This window comes from Punica granatum, chromosome 8, assembly GCF_007655135.1.
Source record: "Punica granatum isolate Tunisia-2019 chromosome 8, ASM765513v2, whole genome shotgun sequence".
NCBI classification, from domain to species: Eukaryota; Viridiplantae; Streptophyta; class Magnoliopsida; order Myrtales; family Lythraceae; genus Punica; species Punica granatum.
In genome coordinates, this window is record NC_045134.1 from 14,780,950 (window position 1) to 14,805,126 (window position 24,177).

At 38.5% G+C, this 24,177-nt stretch overlaps 2 protein-coding genes across 7 annotated transcripts; both read left to right on the plus strand.

The window, feature by feature from the left end:
* Window positions 1–1,260: 1,260 nt before the first annotated feature.
* On the plus strand, window positions 1,261–11,285 carry LOC116189660 (probable helicase senataxin). 3 transcript variants are annotated; one of them, XR_004152442.1, is made up of 9 exons: window positions 1,261–1,448; window positions 2,594–4,059; window positions 4,664–4,852; window positions 5,091–5,352; window positions 5,475–5,607; window positions 5,694–7,460; window positions 7,547–8,376; window positions 8,974–9,153; window positions 11,068–11,285. XR_004152442.1 is itself a non-coding variant. In XM_031519422.1 (7 exons), the coding sequence occupies exons 2-7, from the start codon at window positions 2,715–2,717 to the stop codon at window positions 7,976–7,978; spliced, it is 4,128 nt and encodes a 1,375-aa protein (XP_031375282.1). In that variant the 5' UTR covers window positions 1,261–1,448; window positions 2,594–2,714; the 3' UTR covers window positions 7,979–8,904. The 3 variants fall into 3 exon arrangements, 2 of the variants coding, with proteins under 2 accessions (XP_031375282.1, XP_031375283.1); XM_031519422.1 differs by lacking the exons at window positions 8,974–9,153; window positions 11,068–11,285 and having other exon boundaries at window positions 7,547–8,904; XM_031519423.1 differs by lacking the exons at window positions 8,974–9,153; window positions 11,068–11,285 and having other exon boundaries at window positions 2,608–4,059; window positions 7,547–8,904.
* An 8,181-nt stretch (window positions 11,286–19,466) lies between these two features.
* LOC116189286 (phosphatidylinositol transfer protein 3-like) lies at window positions 19,467–23,815 on the plus strand. 4 transcript variants are annotated; one of them, XM_031518882.1, is made up of 7 exons: window positions 19,467–19,690; window positions 20,077–20,160; window positions 21,277–21,374; window positions 21,491–21,667; window positions 21,967–22,065; window positions 22,440–22,682; window positions 23,168–23,815. In XM_031518882.1, exons 2-7 carry the CDS (start codon window positions 20,157–20,159, stop codon window positions 23,606–23,608), a joined length of 1,062 nt encoding a protein of 353 aa, XP_031374742.1. In that variant the 5' UTR covers window positions 19,467–19,690; window positions 20,077–20,156; the 3' UTR covers window positions 23,609–23,815. The 4 variants fall into 4 exon arrangements, with proteins under 4 accessions (XP_031374742.1, XP_031374743.1, XP_031374745.1 ...); XM_031518883.1 differs by having other exon boundaries at window positions 21,280–21,374; XM_031518885.1 differs by lacking the exon at window positions 20,077–20,160.
* Window positions 23,816–24,177: the final 362 nt, after the last annotated feature.

Genomic DNA, 24,177 nt, shown 5'->3' on the forward strand with positions numbered 1-24,177 from the left:
TTCAAGTTAGTCAAAAATATTTTTTTGATAACTTGTTGGTACAAAAAGTTTCAAAATCGTTTCAATATAGTACATTCCGTCAATTGCCTTTGACGCCGTTAACATTTTGCTGACGTGGCGCGTCTCATGTGTTACTTTTGTTACGTGGAACCAATTACAGTGCGCCACGTCATTTAAGAGAAAATAAAATTTGAAAAAGTCCAATAAAAATATAAAAAATAATTAAAAAATACAAAAAAATAGTGAAAATTTAGAAAAAAATAAAAAATTTATTTAAAAAAATTAAATTATTTTTTTAAAAATTTAAAATTATTTTGAAATTTTTGAAATTTTTTTTATTATGTTTAAATTTTTGAAATTTTTTTTATTATTTTGAATTTTTTGAAATTTATTTTTTATTAATTTTAAATTTTTTAAAAATTATTTTTCTTATTTTTAAATGTTTTTAAAAATATTTCCCTCTTCCCTTTAAATTCTTTTTCCTTTCCCCTTCCCCTTACTAAAAATTCTTTTCCCTTTTAAATTTTCTTTTAAATCAAAATTTTAAATAATTTTTAAAAGTTTTTTAATTTTTTTTAATTTTTCTAAATTTTTACTTTTTTATTTTTATTTTTGTATTTTTATTGGACTTTTTCAAATTTTATTTTCTTTTAAATGAGTGGCGTATTGTGATTGGCTCCACATAACAAAAGTGACACATAGGATGCCCCATGTCAACAAAATGTTAACGGTGTCAGGGACAATTGACGGAATGTACTATATTGAAACGGTTTTGAAACTTTTTGTATCAGCAAGTTACCAAAAAAATATTTTGGACAAACTTAAAATATTAATGAAACCTTTTGAACTACCGGTGTAATTAACCAAAAAAAAAAAAAAAGGAGAATGAGAACATGGAACCCAATGAAACCCGTCGTTGAACCGGTTGCCGACGTGGTGGTCCAGCGGGTCCCACGGGGAGTGCAGGATCCTCCCATGCGAGTGACATACACGTAAAGCTTCCCCACGAGAATATTGACTGACCATAATGCCCATCTTCGTCCCTGGGCAGTCCGGTCATTTCAACAGACAGAGCACCCTGGTGCCAATGAACAAAAGGAAAGGGCACGGAGGTAAATCCATGGTCCTCGGTGACATAAAGATGGATTAAGAAAAAATAGGGATTTTAATAGATAAATTGTCTCCCGGAGAATAATTTAACGGTGACCGGAGAAAAACCCGGGCGGCGACGGGGCCTCGATATTTCCTATATAAACCCCTCTTTCTCTGGAGTCTTGCATTCTATTTCTCTCATCAGAGACAACCCTCTCTCTCTCTCTCTCGCTCGCTGTGTCTAAGAAGATCAAAGACTCTCTCTCTCTCTCTCTCTATAAACCTGTCATCTCTCTCTGTCTGCTGTCTGTACTATGCAGTCTGTAGGGTAGATTCAGGTTGGCCCTGTTAAAGAGGTAAAAGCTCGATTCCCCCGACTGGATACAAGAAAGATTCAATTTTCCATTAATTTCGGATTGGTTGTTACCCTCAGTGAGATTGAGACCAGCGCCCCGATAATTTTATCAGATCAAATGTTGTGCGGAAGCATATTGCATCATGAGTTGACTGTTTGGCGATGAGTTGTGTGGTTGAGCTTAGGGTTAATCTGTTTGCTATGATGGGGTTCTGATTTTTAGGGATTCGAAGCTTGGAGGATGTGGATTGGTCTGGGTCTGAAAACCCCGGGACAATGCAAAAACAGATGGGGATTAGGTTAGCATGGGTACAAGTAATCTTGGGTTCGGTTAGGTATTGGTTACTGCTGCTGGCGGAGTCAATTAATGTGAGGGTTTAATGGCAACCAATTTGGATGGATAAATTTGCACTTCATTCTCTGCCCTTGGTGGGATTTTGTTTTAGTCAATTGCTGCGATTGGATCTTTAGGGAATATACCTCTAAATTACAAGTACAGAAAATGAATCGAATCAGCTGGTGATTTTAATTAGGGTTTAATGGCAACCAATTAGATTTTAATTACGCGTGTATTTTGTATGTGTGTGTGTGTGTGTGTGTGCGCGCGTCTATTCAGGTGTGCGTCCATTGGAAATTTTTCTTATGATATGCTGTATGAGGCTGCCTAAGTGCTGTATGAACTGTGCTTGCATAGTTTGGTCTCATTGACGTGGTTGATTTGAGCATGCATAATTTGGTTTTTCTTTTTCTGCCATTTGATTGATGTGGCATCTGCGCTTGCCCAGGATTCGGCTAGTCATTCCTTTTGCTGCTTCTCCTTTGTTGTAGATAAAATATAAGGTTTTGTTGCCATTGTGCACATTTCTTTCTGCTTTTACGGATATCTGATGGTGTTGTTTTGTACTTGAGTTCGGATTTTTCTAGTTGCAATAATGTTAAGCTGACCCTTTGGCTGATTATGCTGGGGGAAAAAGCTTTAGTTCTATATTCAGTCGACTTATTATTCCTAGCTGATGTTTTCCGTTACTAATATAGTTTTCATAACTTTGTGCCTTGTCATAACACATTAATATTATCCTTGTGGTGTCACAAACATTGCATTCTGATTCATTTGAACTTTATTTTTTATTTTTGTTTCCAATACAGATTTTCTTTTACAGAGACGTACTTCTGGTGGATCAGACAAATTTTATGTTGAGAAGAATTAACAGCAGTTCCTTGAGCTCTGTTCGACTGATTATTCGGTTTTTATGCATTTTCTTATGAAATGGCATATCGAGGGAGACCAATATTTGATCTAAATGAACCACCGAGTGGAGATGAAGATAATGATGGCATCGTCTGTTCACTGCCACAAAAAGCTCTCCCGTTGACAAATCACCATCATTCCAATATTTTAGCAGCATCAGCGCCTTTGCAAGGAATAGTGAACAATAACGCTTTTTCACATGCATCATCTGTTTCTGGGTTTCAACCTTTTGTCCGCAATAAAGCAAATAGCTCTGAATTTAGTGAGGCTGAGCAGAAGAGGATAGCAGAATCAAGTCAGAAGGTTGGCTCATCACTTAAGACCAGTGAAGAGAAGGAGGTCAAACTATCTGTGCCAATCATTTCTGGTGTGGCCGGTGATATGGTTGAAAGAGAAGAAGGTGAATGGTCTGATGGTGAAGGCTCTGCTAGTGCACAGGGACTTAATTGTTTGCATGGAGATGGTAAAGTTTCGGGCAGGCAAGAAATCACTGGAAAGATGGAGGACGCTTCTTGCAATGGTAAAATCTCCAACAGTGCTAGGGAAAATATTATTAACAACGCATCTGTAGGACTAGTTTTTAAACCTAATGATCTGGAGAGCAACAATGACCGGAATTTAGAGGGTGTTGCAAAGGAAGATTCATCTGCTATTGTACAGGAAGAACCAAATTCAGTTCCAAAGCAAAAAGAAGTAAAAGGCATTGAGGCAAGCTATGCACTGAAATGTGCTAATAATCAGGGAAAGAGGAAGATTGACCAGCACAAAGAAGCAATGCTTGGAAAGAAAAGGAACAGGCAGACTAAGTTTCTTAATATAGAAGACGTGAAGCAGGCAGCCTCAATGAAGGTGTCAACTCCAAGAAGACAAAGTTCATCATCAACTACCACCCGTTCTGCAAGAGAAGTGCGTACTGGCCCTACTCCTGTTGAACGTCTTGGTGAAAAGCCGAATCAACTCGCCTTCAAAGATCAGAAACGAGTAGATGTATCATCTAGTGAACCTGGCCCTTCTTTAGAAAATACTGATTCTAGGCCTGATTGTAATGGTGACTCAGATGCTGGGCTACTGGGAAAGCCCAAGAGGCAGTGCAATGATGTTGATCTTCCTTCAGGGGTGTCATTGGCACCCATTCCGAGGCAAAGTTCATGGAAGCAGCCTGTGGACGTGAAGTTGCCAAAAAATTCTCAAGTGTCTAATAAAAAGCCAGCCTTGATAAGCCAAGGCTCCTTGGATCATAAATTGGGGAGCAAGAAGCATCTCCCTCTCAAGAAGCAAACTGCAATTAGCACCTCCTATCAAGATACATCGGTTGAGCGTCTCATACGGGAGGTGACTAATGAAAGATTTTGGCATCATCCTGGTAAGAAATTTTATCATCATAGTTAATCATTCTTACGCATTGTACAATTGATATATTTCTGAAACTTGGTTTATGAAGTAAATACACAATATTATAAAAGAAGAAATAAGTTGATTCATCAATACAATTAGAAAGGAGACTTTGATTCTGTCCTGATAATTAGGTCAGATCTGTTTGAGTATTTTATTTTTGAGATTTTCGTGGTAAATGTGGAATTTGATAGTTGTTCTCCATGGTCTGTCTAGACCTTATAACAATTGAAATTGTTCTGCAGTTTACATGCTTAATATGTCCACTTGGCTCATATTCTTCCATATTTTGATGTTTGTCTTCTGGAATAACGGGGAAAGAAAAAGAAAAGAATTTGAAGGCTGTCGACCTGCATTTATATTTGCTTAAATCCGGAAGAAGCTTGGTGCTTGATTACATGCTAGTCCTGGTCCTGATATTCACCTTATAGTGTTTGGAGTTTCGAGCTGGTGTTGATTTTTCCAGGCACTTCCCACTTTCTAGTTTAGGCATTACATGTTTATTTGAATGTACTTAAGGCAGACAATTCTTTACCCATAATAAACATTGTTCTAAATTGACGATCCTGTTGCAGGGGAGACTGAGTTGCAATGTGTTCCTGGTCGTTTTGAGTCCGTAGAAGAGTATGTCAGAGTATTTGAGCCTTTACTTTTTGAAGAGTGCCGTGCACAGCTCTACAGCACATGGGAGGAGTTAACTGAAACAGTTTCTAAAGATACACATGTATTGGTTCGTGTGCGAAATATTGAAAGGCGTGAAAGAGGTAAAGACTATATTTGCACGAGAAATAGGCTGTATTTATTTTCCGTAACTAGGATAGCTCAGTAGTGTCATCCAATCTAAGGAAAACGAAATTAACTTCATTGGAAGTCATATGCATCTGAAAGGGCTTTAGTAGATAAAAGTTTGATTTTATTTTAATTCCTTTTAAATTAATCGTGCTTTTTACCTGTGCTTTACTTTCCACTGTCAACTGGCTTAAGTTGTCTATTGTTGCTTAGGATGGTACGATGTAGTGGTCCTTCCTTTTCCTAATACTGAATGCAAGTGGTCCTTCAAGGAGGGTGACGTGGCAGTTCTTTCAACCCCGAGGCCCGGGTCATTCAGATCCAAGAAGAATAACTCTTCGATGGAAAATGACGATGAGCATGAGTTAAGTGGCAGGGTGGCTGGTACTGTCAGGCGATTCATTCCATTTGATACTCGTGAACCTCCTGGTGCCATTCTTCATTTCTATGTTGGAGACTTGTACGATTCAAATGGGTAATCTTTTCATATTCGCAGATGATTCATACACTCCATCAGTCTGATTTTTTTTTTTGGTTCTATGTTTACTTGTGCTGCTTTCTCTCATGTGTGCTGTGTTATTTCTTTAATGCATATAGGGAGGGCAACGACGATCACATTTTGAGGAAGCTTCAGGCCAAAGGTGCCTGGTACTTAACTGTTCTCGGTTCTCTTGCTACAACTCAGCGGGAGTACGTCGCGTTGCATGCATTTCGTCGTCTAAATATGCAGGTGGAGCTAATCTCTTTGGGATAATTATATTTCTTTTATTTGGTTTAGCTTGCAATTTTATTGATGATGTTTGAAATTCGTTGTAGATGCAAGCATCGATTCTGCAGCCTAGTCCTGACCAATTCCCAAACAATGAGCAGCAGACCCCCACGATGCCTGATTGCTTCACGCAGAAATTTGTGGAGCACCTAAATAGGACCTTCAATGGGCCCCAGCTTGCAGCAATTCAATGGGCTGCAATGCACACAGCTGCTGGCACCAACAGTGGGACGACAAAGCGACAAGAGCCTTGGCCTTTCACTCTTGTTCAGGGACCTCCAGGTACAGGCAAGACCCATACAGTCTGGGGAATGTTAAATGTGATCCACTTGGTCCAGTACCAGCATTATTATAATTCTCTGCTTAAGAGTCTTGCACCCGAAAGCTACAAGCAAGCTAATGAAGGCAGTTCTGATAACGTTCCAACCGGGTCTATTGATGAAGTCCTTCAGAGCATGGACCAGAGCCTGTTTCGCACTCTTCCAAAACTCTGCCCCAAGCCAAGGATGTTAGTATGCGCTCCTTCTAATGCTGCAACTGATGAGCTCCTGGCACGTGTCCTTGATCGTGGGTTTATTGATGGTGAGATGAGAATATATAAGCCCGATGTGGCCCGAGTTGGAGTTGACTCACAGTCAAGAGCTGCTCAGGCTGTCTCTGTGGAAAGGAGGACTGAGCAACTTCTCGCTATGAGTAAAGAGGAAGCGATTGCTTGGCTGCATAAGTTGAGGAACAGCGAGGCACAGTTCTCACATGAGATTGCTGAAGTCCAAATGAAGCTCAATAATGCAGCTGCCGCTATTCGGTCTCAGGGATCTGTTGGGGTGGACCCCGATGTTCTCATGGCCCGTGACCAGGCCCGAGATGCACTGCTCAAGCAGCTCGCACAGGCAGTCGAGAATAGAGACAAAGTATTAGTTGAGTTGTCCCGGATTCTGATTGCAGAAGCGAGGTTTAGAGCTGGGAACAACTTTAATCTAGAGGAAGCCCGAGCGAGTCTTGAGGCGAGCTATGCAAATGAAGCTGAGATCGTCTTCACCACAGTCTCAAGCAGTGGGAGGAAGCTGTTCTCTCGGCTCACACATGGCTTTGACATGGTGGTGATAGATGAGGCGGCCCAAGCCAGTGAGGTAGCAGTTCTTCCTCCACTTTCTCTTGGAGCTGCGAGGTGTGTACTTGTTGGAGACCCTCAGCAGCTTCCCGCGACTGTTATAAGCAAAGCAGCGGGGACCTTGTTATACAGCAGGAGCCTCTTTGAGAGATTTCAACAGGCAGGTTGTCCGACTATGCTCTTATCAGTGCAGTACAGGATGCATCCTCAGATTCGGGACTTTCCTTCCAGGTACTTCTACCAAGGGCGCCTCACTGACAGTGAGAACATAGCTAAATTACCTGATGAAGCATACTATAAGGATCCTTTGCTCAGGCCCTACTTGTTCTATGATGTAATGCATGGGCGTGAGTCCCACCGGGGCGGTTCAGTGTCATATCAGAATATGCACGAGGCACATATTTGTCTTCGCTTGTATGAGCATCTCCAAAAGACTCTGAAATCTTTAGGGGTGGGGAAGGTGTCTGTTGGTATAATTACGCCGTATAAGCTGCAATTGAAATGCCTTCAACACGAGTTTGAAGAGGTTTTGAATTCAGAGGAAGGGAAGGACATCTATATTAACACGGTGGATGCTTTCCAGGGCCAGGAACGTGATGTGATCATAATGTCGTGTGTCCGGGCCTCAGGCCATGGAGTTGGATTTGTTGCAGATATCCGAAGGATGAATGTTGCTCTTACTCGCGCAAGGAGATCTTGCTGGGTACTATTAACTGAATCCGTCATTTGTCGCTTCCTACATATTTCTTTTGATATCATTTCTGACAGTTTAATTTGCTTTGTTGATAGATTCTGGGGAATGCCAATGCCCTTGGTCAGTCTGATGACTGGGCTGCACTAATTGCTGATGCTAAAGAAAGAAATTGTTACATGGATATGGATTCAGTACCCAAGGACTTTTTGGTATCAAAGGGACCTGCTTACACTCCGTTACCAGGCAAGTCTTCCTTTAATGCGAGGGGAGTTAGATCATCTGGATTGAGGCACAGATTGACGGACTTGCACCAAGAGTCTAGATCAGGATTGGCATCCGAAGAAGATGAGAATAAGTCGGGATCTCTGGTTATCCCCAGGAATGGGAACTTCCGCTCTCCAAAATTCCCAATGGATAGTTCATTAAATGATATGAATCAAGCAGGTGATAGATCGAGGGATGCCTGGAACCATGGCATACCCAAGAAGCAGAGCTATTTGGGTCCTGTGGGGAAACGGGATTACTAACTTCATCATATGCTCTCTCCGCAGTTCCAACTTTGTCCCCGTGATGCTTGATAGTGGAAGATCTTTTTCCTCAAGCAAGAAATAGCCATCCACAAAGATCTGCACAGCCTCAGGGTCTGTGGCTGTGGCTTCTCATGTTTCACAGGTTGAATGAGTTGATGTTAATTGGGAAATTGCAGTCCCTTGGCAAGTTGGACCTGGGAATTCCGTGGTCTTGAGGCACTCAGCTTGGGCATGGAAATTGTCCCTCGAAATCAGGCGTCAATTTTATTGAAGTTGATGACATCAGCAGCAAGGTCTGCTGGGATTTTGGGTGGGTGGGTGGTGGCGGCTGGTGGAGGAGATCGATCACGCACGAGTTCTCGATAAAAATATCTACTAGTTCAGAGGCTCTAAAGGTAACTTGTCTCCTATGCTTGTTATGTCATAATCTAATACAAATGATGGGTCTTATACATGCATGAACTTGGGAACTGATAGCGGTGGAATTTGAATTCAATAGAGCATATGTGGCATGTGAGCCGAAATGTCCTGCTAAGGAGCAGTTGTCATGGTAATGGCTTTGACTTTGGCTTGAGCGTCAGACTGTAGGGCGAGAGCTTTTCTTTGATGGCCTCGTCTTGACGTTTATTGCCCGATTAACTGAAAGAAGCAGAACCTCTGCAGTTTTTTTGGGGAGGAAGTGAATGGCCTACAATTGATTGTCAGGGACATGGAGGTGTTGAAAGGAGAAATAGGGATTTGTATAGAATCCACCTTTTTTGGGCCAATTGATTTTTGTAAATTCCTTTATTGACGTGGACTTTCATTATTTCTATGTAACCAACACCCACCCAAGTACTACTAGTTTCATTGCATATCATTGAGTGATATCAAAGTATTATTTAAAAAAAAAGAAGGTGAGATCTTTCGTGTTCTCGCCGCAATGGAATGTTTTTGCGAGCAATTTTACGCGCTAATTTTCCCTGCAAGCAAACTGCTGCTTCATTTGTCAGATTGGTGGCCTATGAATTTGGGGTGCCGATTCTCCGGGGAGCCCACTTGGTGCATTCGGCTGCACGTGCTAGCAAGTCGGGTTCAAATTGATATCAATAGCAACCAATGCAAAATTTGGTTGCAGGGAAATGGGCAGACAACAAGGGAAAAGAGGAGGCTTCTTTGCCTGAAGTTATGCGGTGAGTCCACAAAATTCTCCGGTCAACTTCCATCTGATGGACCGGCGGGAGGGTCGTCCCGAAAGTTCTGAACTTTATAAGTGCTAAAAATCAGAGCCTACCTTCCCACCCAAAAATAACTAAATAAATAAATAAATAAAATCAGGTCTCCCTTGTCTAGAAAAGCCCGTGGACCCTAATCGACACGCAATCACCTGTAGTGGTAATCGAGCGCCATGACATATCTATCCATCTATGTGAAAGTTTTTAGGTTTTCAAGCAATGTCTGGGAGAGAATGGAAAAGCAGAATTTCGTACTCTCGCGACTATAATTCGTTTTCATTTAATTTTTGTTAATTTTAATAAATTTATTTTACTTATAATATATTATATTCAACTTCTGATGAATAAAAATACGATAGCGATAAGTGCGTTTACATTGCGATTTCGTTGTATTATACAAATTCAATTTTTATTTTTATTATATAAAATTATAATTTTTTCTTTTAAATTTTTTTATATAAAAATGCAATAATATATACATTATTTAACGGTGAAATAAATAATAATATTATAAAATACTATAATCATATATACGTTTACTTAACTATAAAGTAAATACTATTAATACATACGTTCACATTTTCTCTAAATTTTACCTTATAAAATAATAAACTTTAGTTAATTTTGTCACATTTACTTAGTTCATTGTTAAGTAATTATATATTTTAAATTATTTTTTCTGATTTTTAAAATTATTGATCACTTTTTTTTAGAAAAGAATTTTTAAAATTTAATTTGTTACTTCTTGAACTTTTTCTCCATTGAACTTTTTAAGAATTATTTGCGTAAACTGAATTATTTTCTTCCTTTATTGTCTTAATAATTTATGTTGTTAAGTTCCTTAAATTCTTATATTTAACAAAAAAATTCATTAGCAAGTATAAAAAAAAACTTTCATATAGACATTATTATCCATATGAAACTTGTAGGATTTCGAGCGATATCAGGGAGAATACGAGTGGATTTTCGTACTCTGCGACTATGATTCGTTTTTATTTATTTTAATAATTTTTTTTACTTATAATATATTCTTTTTGACTTTCGCTGAATGAAAAGAAATAAGTGCATTCATTGTGCTTTTCGTTTTATTATACAAATTTATAAAATAATATAATATATATGCGTTTACTTAAATATGATGTAAATAATATTAATATACTCTGTCAAAAAAATAATACTAATATATAAATTTACTTTTTCTCTAATTTTTTTACCATCTAGAATAATAAACTTTAGTTAATTTCTTCACATTTACCTAGTTTACAATTAAGTAATGTGTGGATTTAAAATTATTTTAACTGATTCTTAAAATTATTGTTCACATATTTTGAAAAAAGATTTTCTAAAAAAATTAAATCGTTACGTCTTGATTTTTTCCTCCTATGAACTCTTCAAGAATTTTTCTTAGTAAACTGAATTATCTTCCTCCTTTATTGTCTTGATAATTTCTACTATCAAGTTCCTTATATTCTTAGATTTAACCAAAAAAAACTTTATTAGCAATTTAGGGCGATGAAATGCCAATATTGGCGGAAAGTCGAGCGGGCTGTCCTAAATGATATCAATGAAGAAAGAATGTGAGAGGATGCAACAAGCAAAAGCTAAAAAGATGGACATTAATCTTTAAGCTTGATGTGTAAAGTGAAGAATATTCTGCAAGCTCAAGCATGAGGTGGAACTACAGGGAAGCAGGAGGTGGCTTAAGCATATCTCCTCTTCTTGAAAGTTGTGTGTTGCCTATAGGCATAGTTCACCGACTTGAGCTTTCTCTCTCTATATATAGAGAGCATAGAAAAAGAAATCAATTTGTTTGGTAATTTTCTTTCATGTCTTCTACAATATCTGGTAAGAGGTATGATTTCTCTTTCGCAGGGATGAAGAAGTTATCAATCCTAACTCAAAAGATAAAGGATGATGCATTCAATTTGGTGGTAGAACAGGATGGACCGATCGTGTATAGAGAGAGGAAGGCACATCCTCCTTGAAGCATGGGCAGAATATAATTGCCTTGAGCAATCTCTTCCTCTAAATATAACTTTTGGATGAGGAAGTTATAATAGCATCCACCCTCTTTTATGTTCTCTAAGCAATTATTATTTCTTAATTTTTCACGTCAGGAAACTTCACAAAATAATTTCACAAAATAATTTTGTGAAGGTAGGATAAATTATCTGTAAAATTTTATTTCAAAACTACAATGAATTTATTAAATTAAAAAAATTATCATTAATCAGTTTATAAATTTAAAATGTTGTTAATAATAATGAAAAATAAGATGATGGTGTCGGTGCTTAATATCGGGCATCATACTAGCCTGATGTATACTTTATTTTTCCCCTTCAATAAGCATTGTCATTGCGTACCATCTATTGACATTTGCTAGCCATCATCATGAGAAATGAAACTTGGGTCCTCACTTTTGTCGGTGTCTTTTCCTTTTTATTTTATTTCCCCAAATTATTCAATTTATTTTATTTTCCAAAATTCCGGATCCCTTTTTTTTTTTTTTCTACATATGTCCTCTGATCTTTTTCCAAATTTCAAGTATTTTATTTCCTTCTATTTATCATTCTCGTACATCCTCCAGAATGATTCCAACGTCAATGTAGTTTAATTTATTATTTTTTTAATTTGACTTGAAAGGATCAGACTTATTTTGTAATTAGTCAAGCTTTAATATACTAAATCACCATGGTTCTTAATTTTAGATTCTCCTCAAAATATTTTTAAAAGAACTTTTTGTTTTGACTTTAGAGTTTACAGAGTCTTATTTTGATAAGTTCTCTTATTTTGAATATAACACTTTTAACTATTAAATAATATGTAATTAGAGGGAGGACGCGCACCTATCGCGGGTATAATGAGAAGGATCCTTGATTCCTGGCCGATAGTACCACATCATATAACAATTGGGGAAAATTGTACTTTCGGTCCCATAACTTTGGCTATTTTTCTGTTTTCGTCCCTTTTTTCCCCCATTCTCATTTCATTCACTATCTTCCATTTTATTACTTTATTGAGCTAAACTGAGTCGACTTGTCTCAACTTTTCTTTTTCTTTTTTTCCTCGAAAAGCGTAAGCACTGGTTCGATCACCCCAATTCTCCGTTGACGATGGAACGTTAACTTGCTCCACTGATGATTTTGCAGCGAATTATTCAAGTGAGGATGAAAGTTGCTTTTCAACCAAAGCTTTGCGAGAACATGCTCTCAGATCTCGCATAGCCCAAGCTCGAGGAGAGTCTGAACGATATCTTTTCTTCTGCTGTGTGTTTTTAACAGTTTTGGTTCAGTGATGTTTTCAATTCGGATCCTTCGATGGCTACTGAACTGTAAGTGCTACGAGAAGAATACATGGATAAGGGGGGAAGGTCATGCCTCTGTAAGAATATGTTTTGACGATTAACGAAAATTGCCTCCTATCCCAACTTTTTTGGGTACAATTTTTGAAGAATTCTTGCAATAATTTTCTTTTTGTGCTTGAGAATCTTGTTTTCCAGTTTGAGCAGAGACTGTTAGAGTCGCATTATTCTAATTTTAACGTTAAAATATCTTTTTTACATTAATTAATTATTAATTATTAATTATTGATATTCTTAATATTAATATTAAATAAAATATTTTTTATTTTAAGACACTATTTCTAGTTCCTATTTGGGCTGGGATGGCGAGTATGAGGTTTTTCCATTACTCAGTCCTTTTTGCCCTTTTCTATACTTCGGTTGTTTTATTTTATTAAGACACTATATCTATTTTCTAGTCCCAATTTGGGCTTGGAGGGCAAGTATGACGTCTTCCCATTACTCAATGCATTTTATTTCCTTTTTCTGGACTCCGGCTAAGCAAAAAGTAACTTGAGCTTTTCGGTAGTTCAACGAGGCCGAGGCCTAAAGAAAAGTTAAATTACACAAAAACGGGGCAATCAACGCAAGCATTAGCCTTTCCGAACGGTTGAACGAAGTGCATCTCCCAGGCCATGTCAACAAATCTATTAACAGCAGAAACAATACCTGCCAGAGAGGAAGCGACATCTTCAGCTCCGGTGACTAAGGTACCAACCCGGAGTCGACTTCTACAGTCAAACGTCAGAATCCAAGAGCCTGAGCGAGCTCCAAACCTGATTTGACCCCCCAGTAATTCAGCGACGACTGCGGAAGCAAAAGTTGAATGCTGTGAAAAGCAGCCCTGCCATAGTCCTGTTCCATCTCTATAAAAACCTCCAACACCTGCAATGCTAGGATTGCCACTCGAAGCTCCATCTGTTTTTAACTTAATCCGGTCGTTAGGAGGCCGAGTCCAGTGGATCCTTTGCCATTCACGAGCAGGTTTGCAAAGGACCCTAGACTTAGATGTTGCCGCTGTACGAAGGCTGTCCGCGATCCCCTCATTGTCCTGGGCTCATTGACAGGTCGGGTGAAGCTCGTATCAAATAGCTCTTTATGGTGCCAGTTCCAAAATAACCAGCAGCCAACCCCAAAGAACAAGGGCCATGATGGACAGCTACGGTGACTAGAGAGATTACGGTAAAGCCACTCCTCGAGAGCAAGAGCGAAGAAAGAACCCATAAAAACTGATTTCTTCAAATGTTCCCATATAGGATGTCAAGGATTGCAACGACGTATGACTTACCTCAAGAAGGAAAAGGAGAGGAAGGGAAAGAGAGTAGCGGCCAAGCACAGCAGCGGCCCTGCCATCAGCCAGGATCGGAGCCCCGACATCCACCTTTTTCCGTCATCTCTTCACCTCCGCTATCCTCTCCTCCCTATGGATGTCGCCCTGAGTTCCAACGTTACATCCAATTGCATCAACGTTGAGCTCAGCGGCAGCTCATAACAGCTCCTCCTCCTTCAAGTTCTCAGCTCTACTGCAATTAGCATGTTCATCTGAGCTCTAATGGCCGGCTTTGACAACGATGACTCCCCCGACAACCAGCATCACCTCCGAACTGCCGCTGCTACTTTCACTTCTGTCTTCGGTGAGTCCAAGAGCTCCAACCGTCGTCACTGCCTTTGTGGCTCAAGCTCCTCAGTCGTAGCTCATCCTTCCAATAACATCAGCCTGAGTTCTTCCTCCGGCTCTTTTGAGCAGCGGCTCCATTCAACGCCCCCTTTACAGAGATTCAAAGCTTCCACCGTCCAGCTCCAACCTCTCTGAGCATGCCTTAGGCCAGCCAAGAGCCGAGCTTTCCGGGTTCATCTAGCCCATCAAGAACTTATTCTGAGCAGCAGCAGCTCAATCTCGAGCTTAACTTCTCCCACCACAGCTCAGTCACGAGCCAAAGAGAGGCGTAGAGGAGGAGAAATGAGGAAACACGAGAAGATAGGGGACCAACGATGACCATCACAAGCTGGTGGCCGCACTCGAAGAAGACGTGGAGACCAACCTAGGCCTAGGCTAGTCTCGGCCTAAAGACCGCTTCGGTCCGCAGTAGATAAGGATTCTCCCATGCTAAACCCTCCTAAGAACCTCCTAAGAACCTAGTAGTATCATGAGATAAGTCTTTTGATGATTGATGGGTGGATTTGATGAGCTTGATTACAATTAATTCTAAGTGGGCCTTAAAATTAATTCTTGTGCTTAATGAACCCGACATGAACTAAGGGCTCTAGGCCCATTTCATTCGGCCCATAATTTAAAATTAAACTCATATGTGTGATTGTGAGTGCTACCGTGACAATTGTGTGATTGTTTGAATTGGTTGCAAATCTAACCCACACGAATTGAACTGATCACATCCACTTGACTTAAATCACCTAATTAATTCTAATTGGACCCGAACCCCTAAGTCAAGGTGAGCAAGAGAGGTTCGTGTGTTCTAACCTTGGGATTGTAGGCTGACGACCCTTGAATCGATGCCTTATTTCAGTCACAGGGAGCGATCCTGGGGTTTGCACATGCGTGACTTGGAGAGCGCATAAATTATGATAACTTGATTCATGGTAAGCCCGAGAGGAAAAGGCCTACTTGTATTAGCCTTAGAATCCCCAATTATTGTGGACAATTTTTATGTAATTTTGAGAGGTCTAGGATGGAAAAAAAATGAAAAGAAAATGAGTAAATTTGTTGTAGTGGGCCGGGTAATTGAGAGATACTTGCGGGCCCATTCATTGTAATTTTGATGAAATCCATGTAGACTTTAGGTCTAATGCGAGTGAGGCAAGAGAGCCTGGGAGTCGATTTATTTGAATGAATTTAATTATTTGAGAAAGTCCAAGACATGAAGCCGGTTCGAAGTAGGTTAATTCACTTGGCGTGGGAGAATAATTGATATATAAGAAGCTTGTAGCCTAGGCCTTATATTTCATCTAATTGGGCGTAGGCTCATTTCATGAAAAATGTCAAGGTGCATTCTTAAGCCTACTAATACATTTGCATGACGAATAAATAGGCTCAAGATTAACAAAACCCACATGATCACGTGGGGGATCCATTGCATACTTGGGCTAGCTTTTTAAACTCATCCACTTCAATTGATTCTCTCAAATTATGCAGGAATTGTGCGAGACCATTAATCACTGGATAAATAAATTAAAATATGGCAAATCATAGACAAATAGAGTACCGAAATGGCACACGACTTAGAGATCGTGCGTGATAGAATCCCAAATCCAAATCTTTGGTTCAAGACCCAAAAATAAAGACTTAGGAAATGTAGAGTTGGAAACATTTCTAGCCTTGGCTAACTCACTGGCTCGGAGTTCTAACAACCCCAAATAGATAGTGACAACTCCCATCATTTCTATTATGTGGTCGAAGCATGAACAAAGTTCCATTCTATGTGCGGATCCAACATTCGCACACAACTGATGTGTTGTAACGCGGGCACTAGTGGCAGTCGGGAGAGTTTGTACAACTTCTTCAAAGGGAGGATGATTTGGTAACTCTCCGTCGAGGCCGTGTTTTCATGCGTCGTGTGGTCAACTGCCGCAGCTATTCTCTTTTGAATAAGGGCCTTGACTACTGCGCGTAGCTCTGCAAGAATGGATTCAAGGTAATCGACCAAAGGCTTTTTCTTTGGCCTCTAAGATGTCTCCCCAACATCCTAGGTTTCCGGAGAAAATTCGAACACATCCTTACATATATTTTCTTACTGTAATATAATTCATATAATCATCATTTAATTTAAAAGGATTCATATGATATATGTTTAGGGACATAAATAATTTATTAATACTATGTAAAAGTGAAAATAGCGAGGAATATTAAATCAGTTAAGTATTTTCATATTATATTAAATTTATATAGTATAAAACAAATTTCGCATATCATATACATCTATGCTTATAAAATCCACATTAACAAATATTATTGAATTCAATTTCTTATATTATAAATAAATGGAATTTTCTATGATAATTTTTGTTTATAGAGTCCATGCAACATAAGAGCCTAAAAAGCTCACCAAACTATAGTAAATTGTCACATAAGTGATATTGCAATTCACGACCTAAATATCTATTTCTCCTAAATTCCACGATTCACTTTTCGGCTTCCGTGTAGTGGCTCGATAACCAGGGCGTGATCCCAAGAGTGCGCCGGGCAAAAGCACCAGCCATCCTCACCAAATTAGTGCATGGCTCCATGGTCCCAGGGGTCCGTATGATTAGACTACAGCTGGGCCTTCGATAATGTTGTTGGTTAGGAGATGGTAGAAATATTGCAGATAATGTCACAACTATGAGGGTTAACCTGTTTATATTCTCCCAAACGTGACCTCAATCAATCACCCGATATTTGTATAAAGGCGACCCAGAAGCTGGTTTTCGTGGTGTCGAGATGGCTTGGAAGCCGGTCCAGGTGATAATGGTCATGGCCCCGAAGGATCTGTGAGAGTGGGGCTCGGCTTTAGATAGCCCAAAAAGGTGGACTTTGGCCCGGAAGCCTTAACTCGGTGGAAATCAATCTTAGCCCGGAAGCCTTGAACTTAATAAACTATTAGCAATAATAAGGAACTTGCTTAATGGTGTAGCAATCTTGCCTATCACGGAATATGTCCAGGTTCATGCATGTCTCTGCCAAGGAAAGAATCTGCAGATACCATCTTGAGCTGCCAGCCTTCTCATGCACCGCTGTGCATATTTGTTCCTCGCCCCAGCTTTGGAAACAATCTGCGATTTCTTTCCATGAGCTGCCAGCCCCCTTCTATGTTGCCCTTTCGGGTTTTGCCGCAAGTTTTAGGTTGAGTTCCCTCATGGATTTCGGTAGCGGGTTGTCTTCTTGCCTGAGTCCTTGTTGCTCGATCGAATCAGTCATGGGCTGCCTCTATTAAGCCCAATTACGTCCATGAAGTCTATCTTGCTCGCCACGTGCTCCGCAATAATCGCTATGTGCAAAAATCGAATGTAAACAATATCTTTATCGAGAAATGAGTGATATTGCGATGTTGAATATAGTTGCTCTAATATGAGGCTTCGATGAAAGCAGTGGGATCGCAGTACAAATATATCTAATTTGAAAGTGGGGGCTATTCTCCGCGATTATTGAAATAATTTCATTGGGATCTTACTAGTACTTTCTACTATAAAAGTATCAGTAACATTCATTAGTTTAATAAAGTAATCTGCAAGATCTACAGTAAAATAAAAGACTTTTATGTTTTTATTAGTGTAAATTGCACTGGTGATCCAAAATGTTTTATAAATGTTTAATTATGGTTCAAAAAGTTTTTTTCGCTTCATGATGGTATAAAATGTTTCAAAATTATTTCATGATGGTACAAATCATCAATTCGAACTTGACGCCGTCAAGCCGACGCTGACGTGGCTACTACAGGTCACCTCCTTGTTGAAGTGGCCGAAAAATTTTAAATAATTCTAAAAATTAAAAATTTTAAAAACTTTTAAAAATAATTCTAAAAATAATTTTAAATTTTAAAAACTTTTAAAAATAATTTTAAACTTTTAATTTAAATTTAAAATTTAAAATTTAAAATAATTTTTATTATTTTAAATTAAAAATAATTTTAATATTAAATTAAATTTTTTTTATAAAATTCTTTAAAATTATTTTTAAAAATAAAAAAAATTATTTAAATATTTTAAAAAAATTAAAAATTTCAAAAAAATTTCAAAATAATTTAAAATTTTTCAAAATTTTAAAATGTATTTTTATTTTTATTTTATAAATTTTTACTTTTTTTTTGTATTTATTATTATTTTTTGTATTTTTTTGGACTTTTTAAATTTTTATTTTCTCTCAAATGACGTGGCGCACTATGATTGGTTTCACGTAACAAAAGTGACACATAGGACGCGTCACGTCAGCAAAATGTTAACGGCGTTAGGGCCAATTGACGGTTTTTACTATCATGAAACAATTTTGAAACATTTTGTACCATCATGTAGCAAAAAAGTTTTTTGAACTATAATGAAATATTTGTAAAATATTTTGGACCACCAGTGCAATTTATCTTTTTATTTAATAAAGAGTGAAGTGATTTCACAAGTATCTGGATTCATATTGGTGGGGAGTTAATTCATTTGGAAAGTATATCACATACCAAAGAAAAGAACTTCTAGAATGCCGGATGCATGACCAACTTATTCTAAAAATCTTGTCAACAAAATCATTAATATTAAAAAAATTAAATTGGCCACAATTCCCTTGGTCCATCCATATGCGCAGCCCGGTTCCTCGGTTCCTCTAGTTTTATATTGAGAGACCTGTCGATAAATCCGGACACAGCTTCGTCAAGAGAAGCGCTACAGCTTTCTTGCAGTTATCGTCGCAACATAAAGAAAAGGAATAAAAAGTCCGTCGGTCAAAGTAAGAGAGTAGATTTGGACAATGGAAACGTTTTAAATAAACAAAATAAAATAAGATATGGCGGGCCGAGTTCACTCGTTTAATTTTCCCCAATTATTTTAATTCTACCATGTGCCCCCAAAAATAATACCATCCATCGTAATTTCTCACCTAACCACTCCATTTCCTTTTCCCTCAAGTAAAATATATAAAATCTTATGAATGATATTATAATAAACTAATGCATATTTTCGCTTGTCAATTAAAATGTTACAAGTTCGATATTCATGATATGAGTATATTTTACCATTAGGAGTCATAGTATATTTTATTAGATCCATAAATTTTTCAAGCGAATATATAAAAAATATATTAAAATCTTTGTTGTCAGATTACGATAAAATCAAGTCACATGAGGCCCCCACAGTATTGCTTAATTTTCATTGTCGTCATGTATTTACTTAATAATTTATATAATATAATATATAAATATATAATTTTTTCCATTTCTTTTGTCATGCAGCAATAGATCCGGATCCGCGTAATATTCCGTCAAAGAAGGAGAAGTTTATCATATTTCTCTCATTCAAAATTTGAAAAGCGAGAAAACCCATCTCCGACCTTCATTTGTACAGACCACGTTTGACCCTGTCTTTTGTTGAGATCAATGTTCTGGGGCTGTCAGTGAGGACCCTCCACCGGAATCGCACTTCTCTGGGCTTTTGTGGGGGGCTATCAGATTCTTGGAATTGGTCAGTTGGTTGCTTGCTGGTTTTCTTGCAGCTTCTCGGATTCCTTCTCTTTCGGGGTTTACTTGATTTAGGTTGTTTGTTTGTTTGTTTGTTTTTTTCTCTGATGTGCTCCTCAAAATGATTCAGATTCAGATTCAGATTTTCAGTCCCCTTTTTTTCTCGGGACACAGATATTGATTTCACCAGAAATTTAGGGAGAAAAAAAAAGGTCCGCCGCTTTGTTTTGTGGATTATTGAATTTCTTGGGTTTATGCTAAAACGAGGTGATTTAATATAGATTAGTCAACAAGTGCCCAAAAAGAAAGTCAAGATTTTCTATGATGGAAACATGAGTTATTGGACATGCTATTGCTGCCTTATTCTAATTGAATTCTGAACTCTGGTAGGTTGTTATGGGAGAAGAACTGATATAGCTGGACACTGATTTATATGTACTGGACAATGCGTGAATGGAATATAGCGGCTCATGTGTCAGTTTAACTTCCTTATCTTCTATAGTTTTCTGGTTGCCTGAATCCTTCATAAAGTTTGTGGAATTTGGTTAATGAAGGGTTGGAACTAATAAACCTCTCTTCATTTCCTATCACTTGACTCTAAATGGCAGCTTTCATGTTCCCTTTTCCCGGTCTCTTATAAAGTAATCATGGTGGTTATGTAGATACGATTAAAATCTCTACCACTAAGGCATTTATGAAAGGTGAATGGGGAACGCGCGACATTGTTTGCCACCCCGATCTTAAGACCCGTTTAGTAAAGAGGAATCTAAAGAAGAATGGAGTAACATACAAATCATTTTAATGTTGTCAAAACTTGGGTTCCCTTTCCATTGTACTGCACTGCATGAAATCCAGATGGGTACGAAAATGAGAAATTTACCACAAATTTGGGACAGGGAGAAATAAGCATGAACTCAGGCCTATTCAGCATTTTGAAGTATGAGAGATGAGCTTGTGTTTTAATTTGTAAAGGCTTCATACATCATATGAGAAGGCTAAACCGGAACCAAGAAATGTACACAATGTGGAATAAAATGGTCTTACAAAGTGGATCTGTTTTCTTTATATGCATTTATGTCCATTCTTTGGTATCAGATATGATCAACGTGGTAGTGAAAGAAATGTGGTGATAGGGATTGACACTGGTATCCAATACTATGCGTTACAAAATTTTAGTGGTAGAGAATACTTTTTAGAAAGATGTGTGAAGGGTCTCAAGGAATTCTTTGCTCTGTAGAGGAAATAGAGATTAATTGATCCAAAAGGAGATAACTCTATTTGTTGCTCAGTCCTGTGTGAATTTTTTATGAATATATCTGTACTCAATCTCATATTTCTCTTGTAAGTATCCAATTTTCATAAGCCTCCACATGCGGTTATGAAGTTATGTCTAATACCATGTATTTCTTGTAAGTGTCTGGTTAGGAGAAGGCCCTTCCGTGCAGGAATGTCTTAATATCAGTCTTTAGGCCATCTCTTTCAATATAGGCCATGAATCCTTTTTATTTAGTTTCTTGCACCTAGTATCTTTGTAATTACTAAAATTAGTAAGATAGTAATAAAGTAATTGAGGTCCTTACTACGTATCAGCAGGTTACACTTCTTTAGAAGCTATGAGCACTGGTTTAAAGAAATCCTCTTTGAATGATGGAGAGAAGATTTTAACATCTGAAGAGCAGCAGGCAAAGGTGTGTATCTCTGTAGTATGAACTGGTTTTATTCTCACTTGTGTGTTGGTTTGTTCCAACAACAATCTCAGGCAAGGATTGACTTAGCTTACATTTCGTCCTGTTATCGTGTACAGATAAATGAGGTGAGAAGGTTGATTGGACAATTGCCACAGAAGTTGTCCATTTACTGTTCTGATGCGTCGATCGCGAGATATTTAAGTGCCCGGAATTGGAATGTGAAGAAAGCAACTAAAATGCTCAAAGATACCTTGAAATGGAGATCTGACTATAAGCCTGAGGAGATCCGCTGGGTAATTTACAATTTTAGCTCTTGTAGAATAAATGCTTGGATAAAGTTCTTTTTGGTTCCATTGCGTGATTTATGGGAGTCCCATTCAGTAGAAAACATTTGAAACATCTATTGGCTTGCCAACTTTAAAAACCATTTCCTTATCAACAATACGAATTAACTCATATTATATTTTTGTGGTATTAGATTTATATCAGTTTGACTTAAAGGGCACAACGAAGCGAAGCCTTCTTGGCAATCCAAACTTTTTCAAGTATTCTGATACTTGCATCCCTATCTTTTATGTACTTCCCTTGGCAGGAAGACATTGCTCATGAAGCAGAGACAGGGAAAATATATAGATCAAATTATATTGACAAACATGGTCGAACAGTTCTGATCATGAGGCCCAGTCGCCAGGTATTATCTCCTAACCACTGTTCTCGTGCACATGTAGCATAGGTTTGTTGCTGTAGTTCCCAATTTTATTAGTTTGAAAAATGATCAAAGTTGAAAAGATAATAAGGAAAAAAGAAAAAAAAGCATTGTATGTCATTATGTCTTATGAATTGCAGTGCGACACTTGATTTCCTCATTTTTTTTCCATGAGAAAATTGAAAGATAGAAATTCTCCCATATCTTCAGAACCATATTGACTCTTCTGTACAGAATAAATCATTTTTCTGTATTCCAGATGCATCACGATAATTTTGTTTTCAAGGTTCTTAGTATGCTGGCCAGTGGCCATTATATTGATATATCGTGTTTCCTCCATGAATTTTGTTCTACTCCAGAATTCGAAGTCTACGAGAGGGCAGATCAGGTACTTGGTGTATTGCATGGAGAATGCTATTCTAAATCTGCCCCCTGATCAAGAGCAGATGGTGTGGCTAATTGATTTCGAGGGGTTTAATATGTCGCACATATCGGTGAAGGTGACTCGGGAGACCGCCCGTGTGTTGCAGGATCACTACCCAGAACGCCTTGGCGTTGCGATACTTTACAACCCTCCGAAGTTCTTTGAACCATTCTTCACGGTACATATTTCATGAGAAATCGTCTTATTTTTACACAGTTCATGGTATGTTTCACAGCCGTTTTCGGGTAATGGTAATATTTATGCTGCAGTTTTTGAGGACAAGGAGCTTCTAGAAAGAAAATCATTTCTTTAAACTAGTAAAATTCTGTCCAGCAACTCCTTTTTGCATTACCAAACATGCACATGCATCGTTTTGTACAAATACCGATTTTTCCTGATGGTTTACCAAGAGCAACCTTAGTTGCTGCTGATGTATCTCTTGTATACATTGGTTTGACGTTATGTGCCCTAAAAATGAAACAAACCTGCAAGTTTTGCCCAAGAGCAAACATTCCAGGAGTCTGGTCCCAATCTGACCAGCTGATACAATCTGCATTGTAAAAAGATGGACTTGGATTTGAATTCTCTCAAAACTGGATCTCCCTTTTAGTTGAACATGAAGTGAAAATTCTTTTGTTCCTTAGGTTTATTATTTCTTTGCAGGTAGTGAAGCCTTTTCTGGAGCCAAAAACCTACAAGAAGGTCAAGTTTGTGTACTCGGATGACCTTAACTCGAGGAAGATAATGGAAGACCTATTCGACATGGACAAGCTTGAGTCTGTTTTCGGTGGGAACGATACGTCGGGCTTTGAAATTGGAAAGTACGCGGAGAGGATGAGGGAAGATGACAAGAAGATACCAGGGTTTTGGACCCCAGGGACGAATCTTCCATCCCCAGCCTCAGAAGCTGTGATTGCTGCTTCCTTGGATTCCGTCGCTTTGGAGTCCGACTCTGATTCCTCCAACAATGATAAGGCCGAGAATGTGGCTCTTCTCAGGATGGAGTCTGAGGAGATTGTCGAATCCAATGATCATGCTGCGGAGACGGGTGCAGCCAATGAGAGGAATGTAGGTGGTGGCAGCGGAGCTGTACAGAGGACTTGATCAATTAATTTTTATTCGATGTGTCAACCCGATAAGTTCGAGTTGACCATCTGACCATTTGACAGAGTAGGGTTAGGGATCATTGGATTGAGCCAAGTGACTATTTTTGGTTTTGGCCAGGCATCTTCATTTTCCGATTGGGTTAAATTAGATATTTCCAGCCTGCTCTTTACTCTAAATGGATATTGAATAAGGCTTAAGCTCTCCCTCCCCCCCCCCCCCCCCCCCCCCCCCCCCCCCCCCCCTCTCCATCCCTCCCTCTCACTCTCTCTCTCTCGATTTTGTTTTTATCTCTGTGTGCAACTGTTCATAGGATGTCTATTTGCTCTTTGCTGTGGTTTTCCTTGCTAAAAACCTCTGTTCATAGAGAAGATTAGGCATTCACTTCTCAGACATTGCAGTGCAGTGTAGGAATTCCTTGTTGCTTGTGCAATGTTTCATTTTGCCTCTTGGTGAAGTTCACATTTAGAAACTTTATACATGCCGTTGGAAATATATGCTCTCCTATCTCAGTGACGAACAGTTCGATGCAGTAACTTTTACGTTACTGTCATCATGCCTCCTCATGG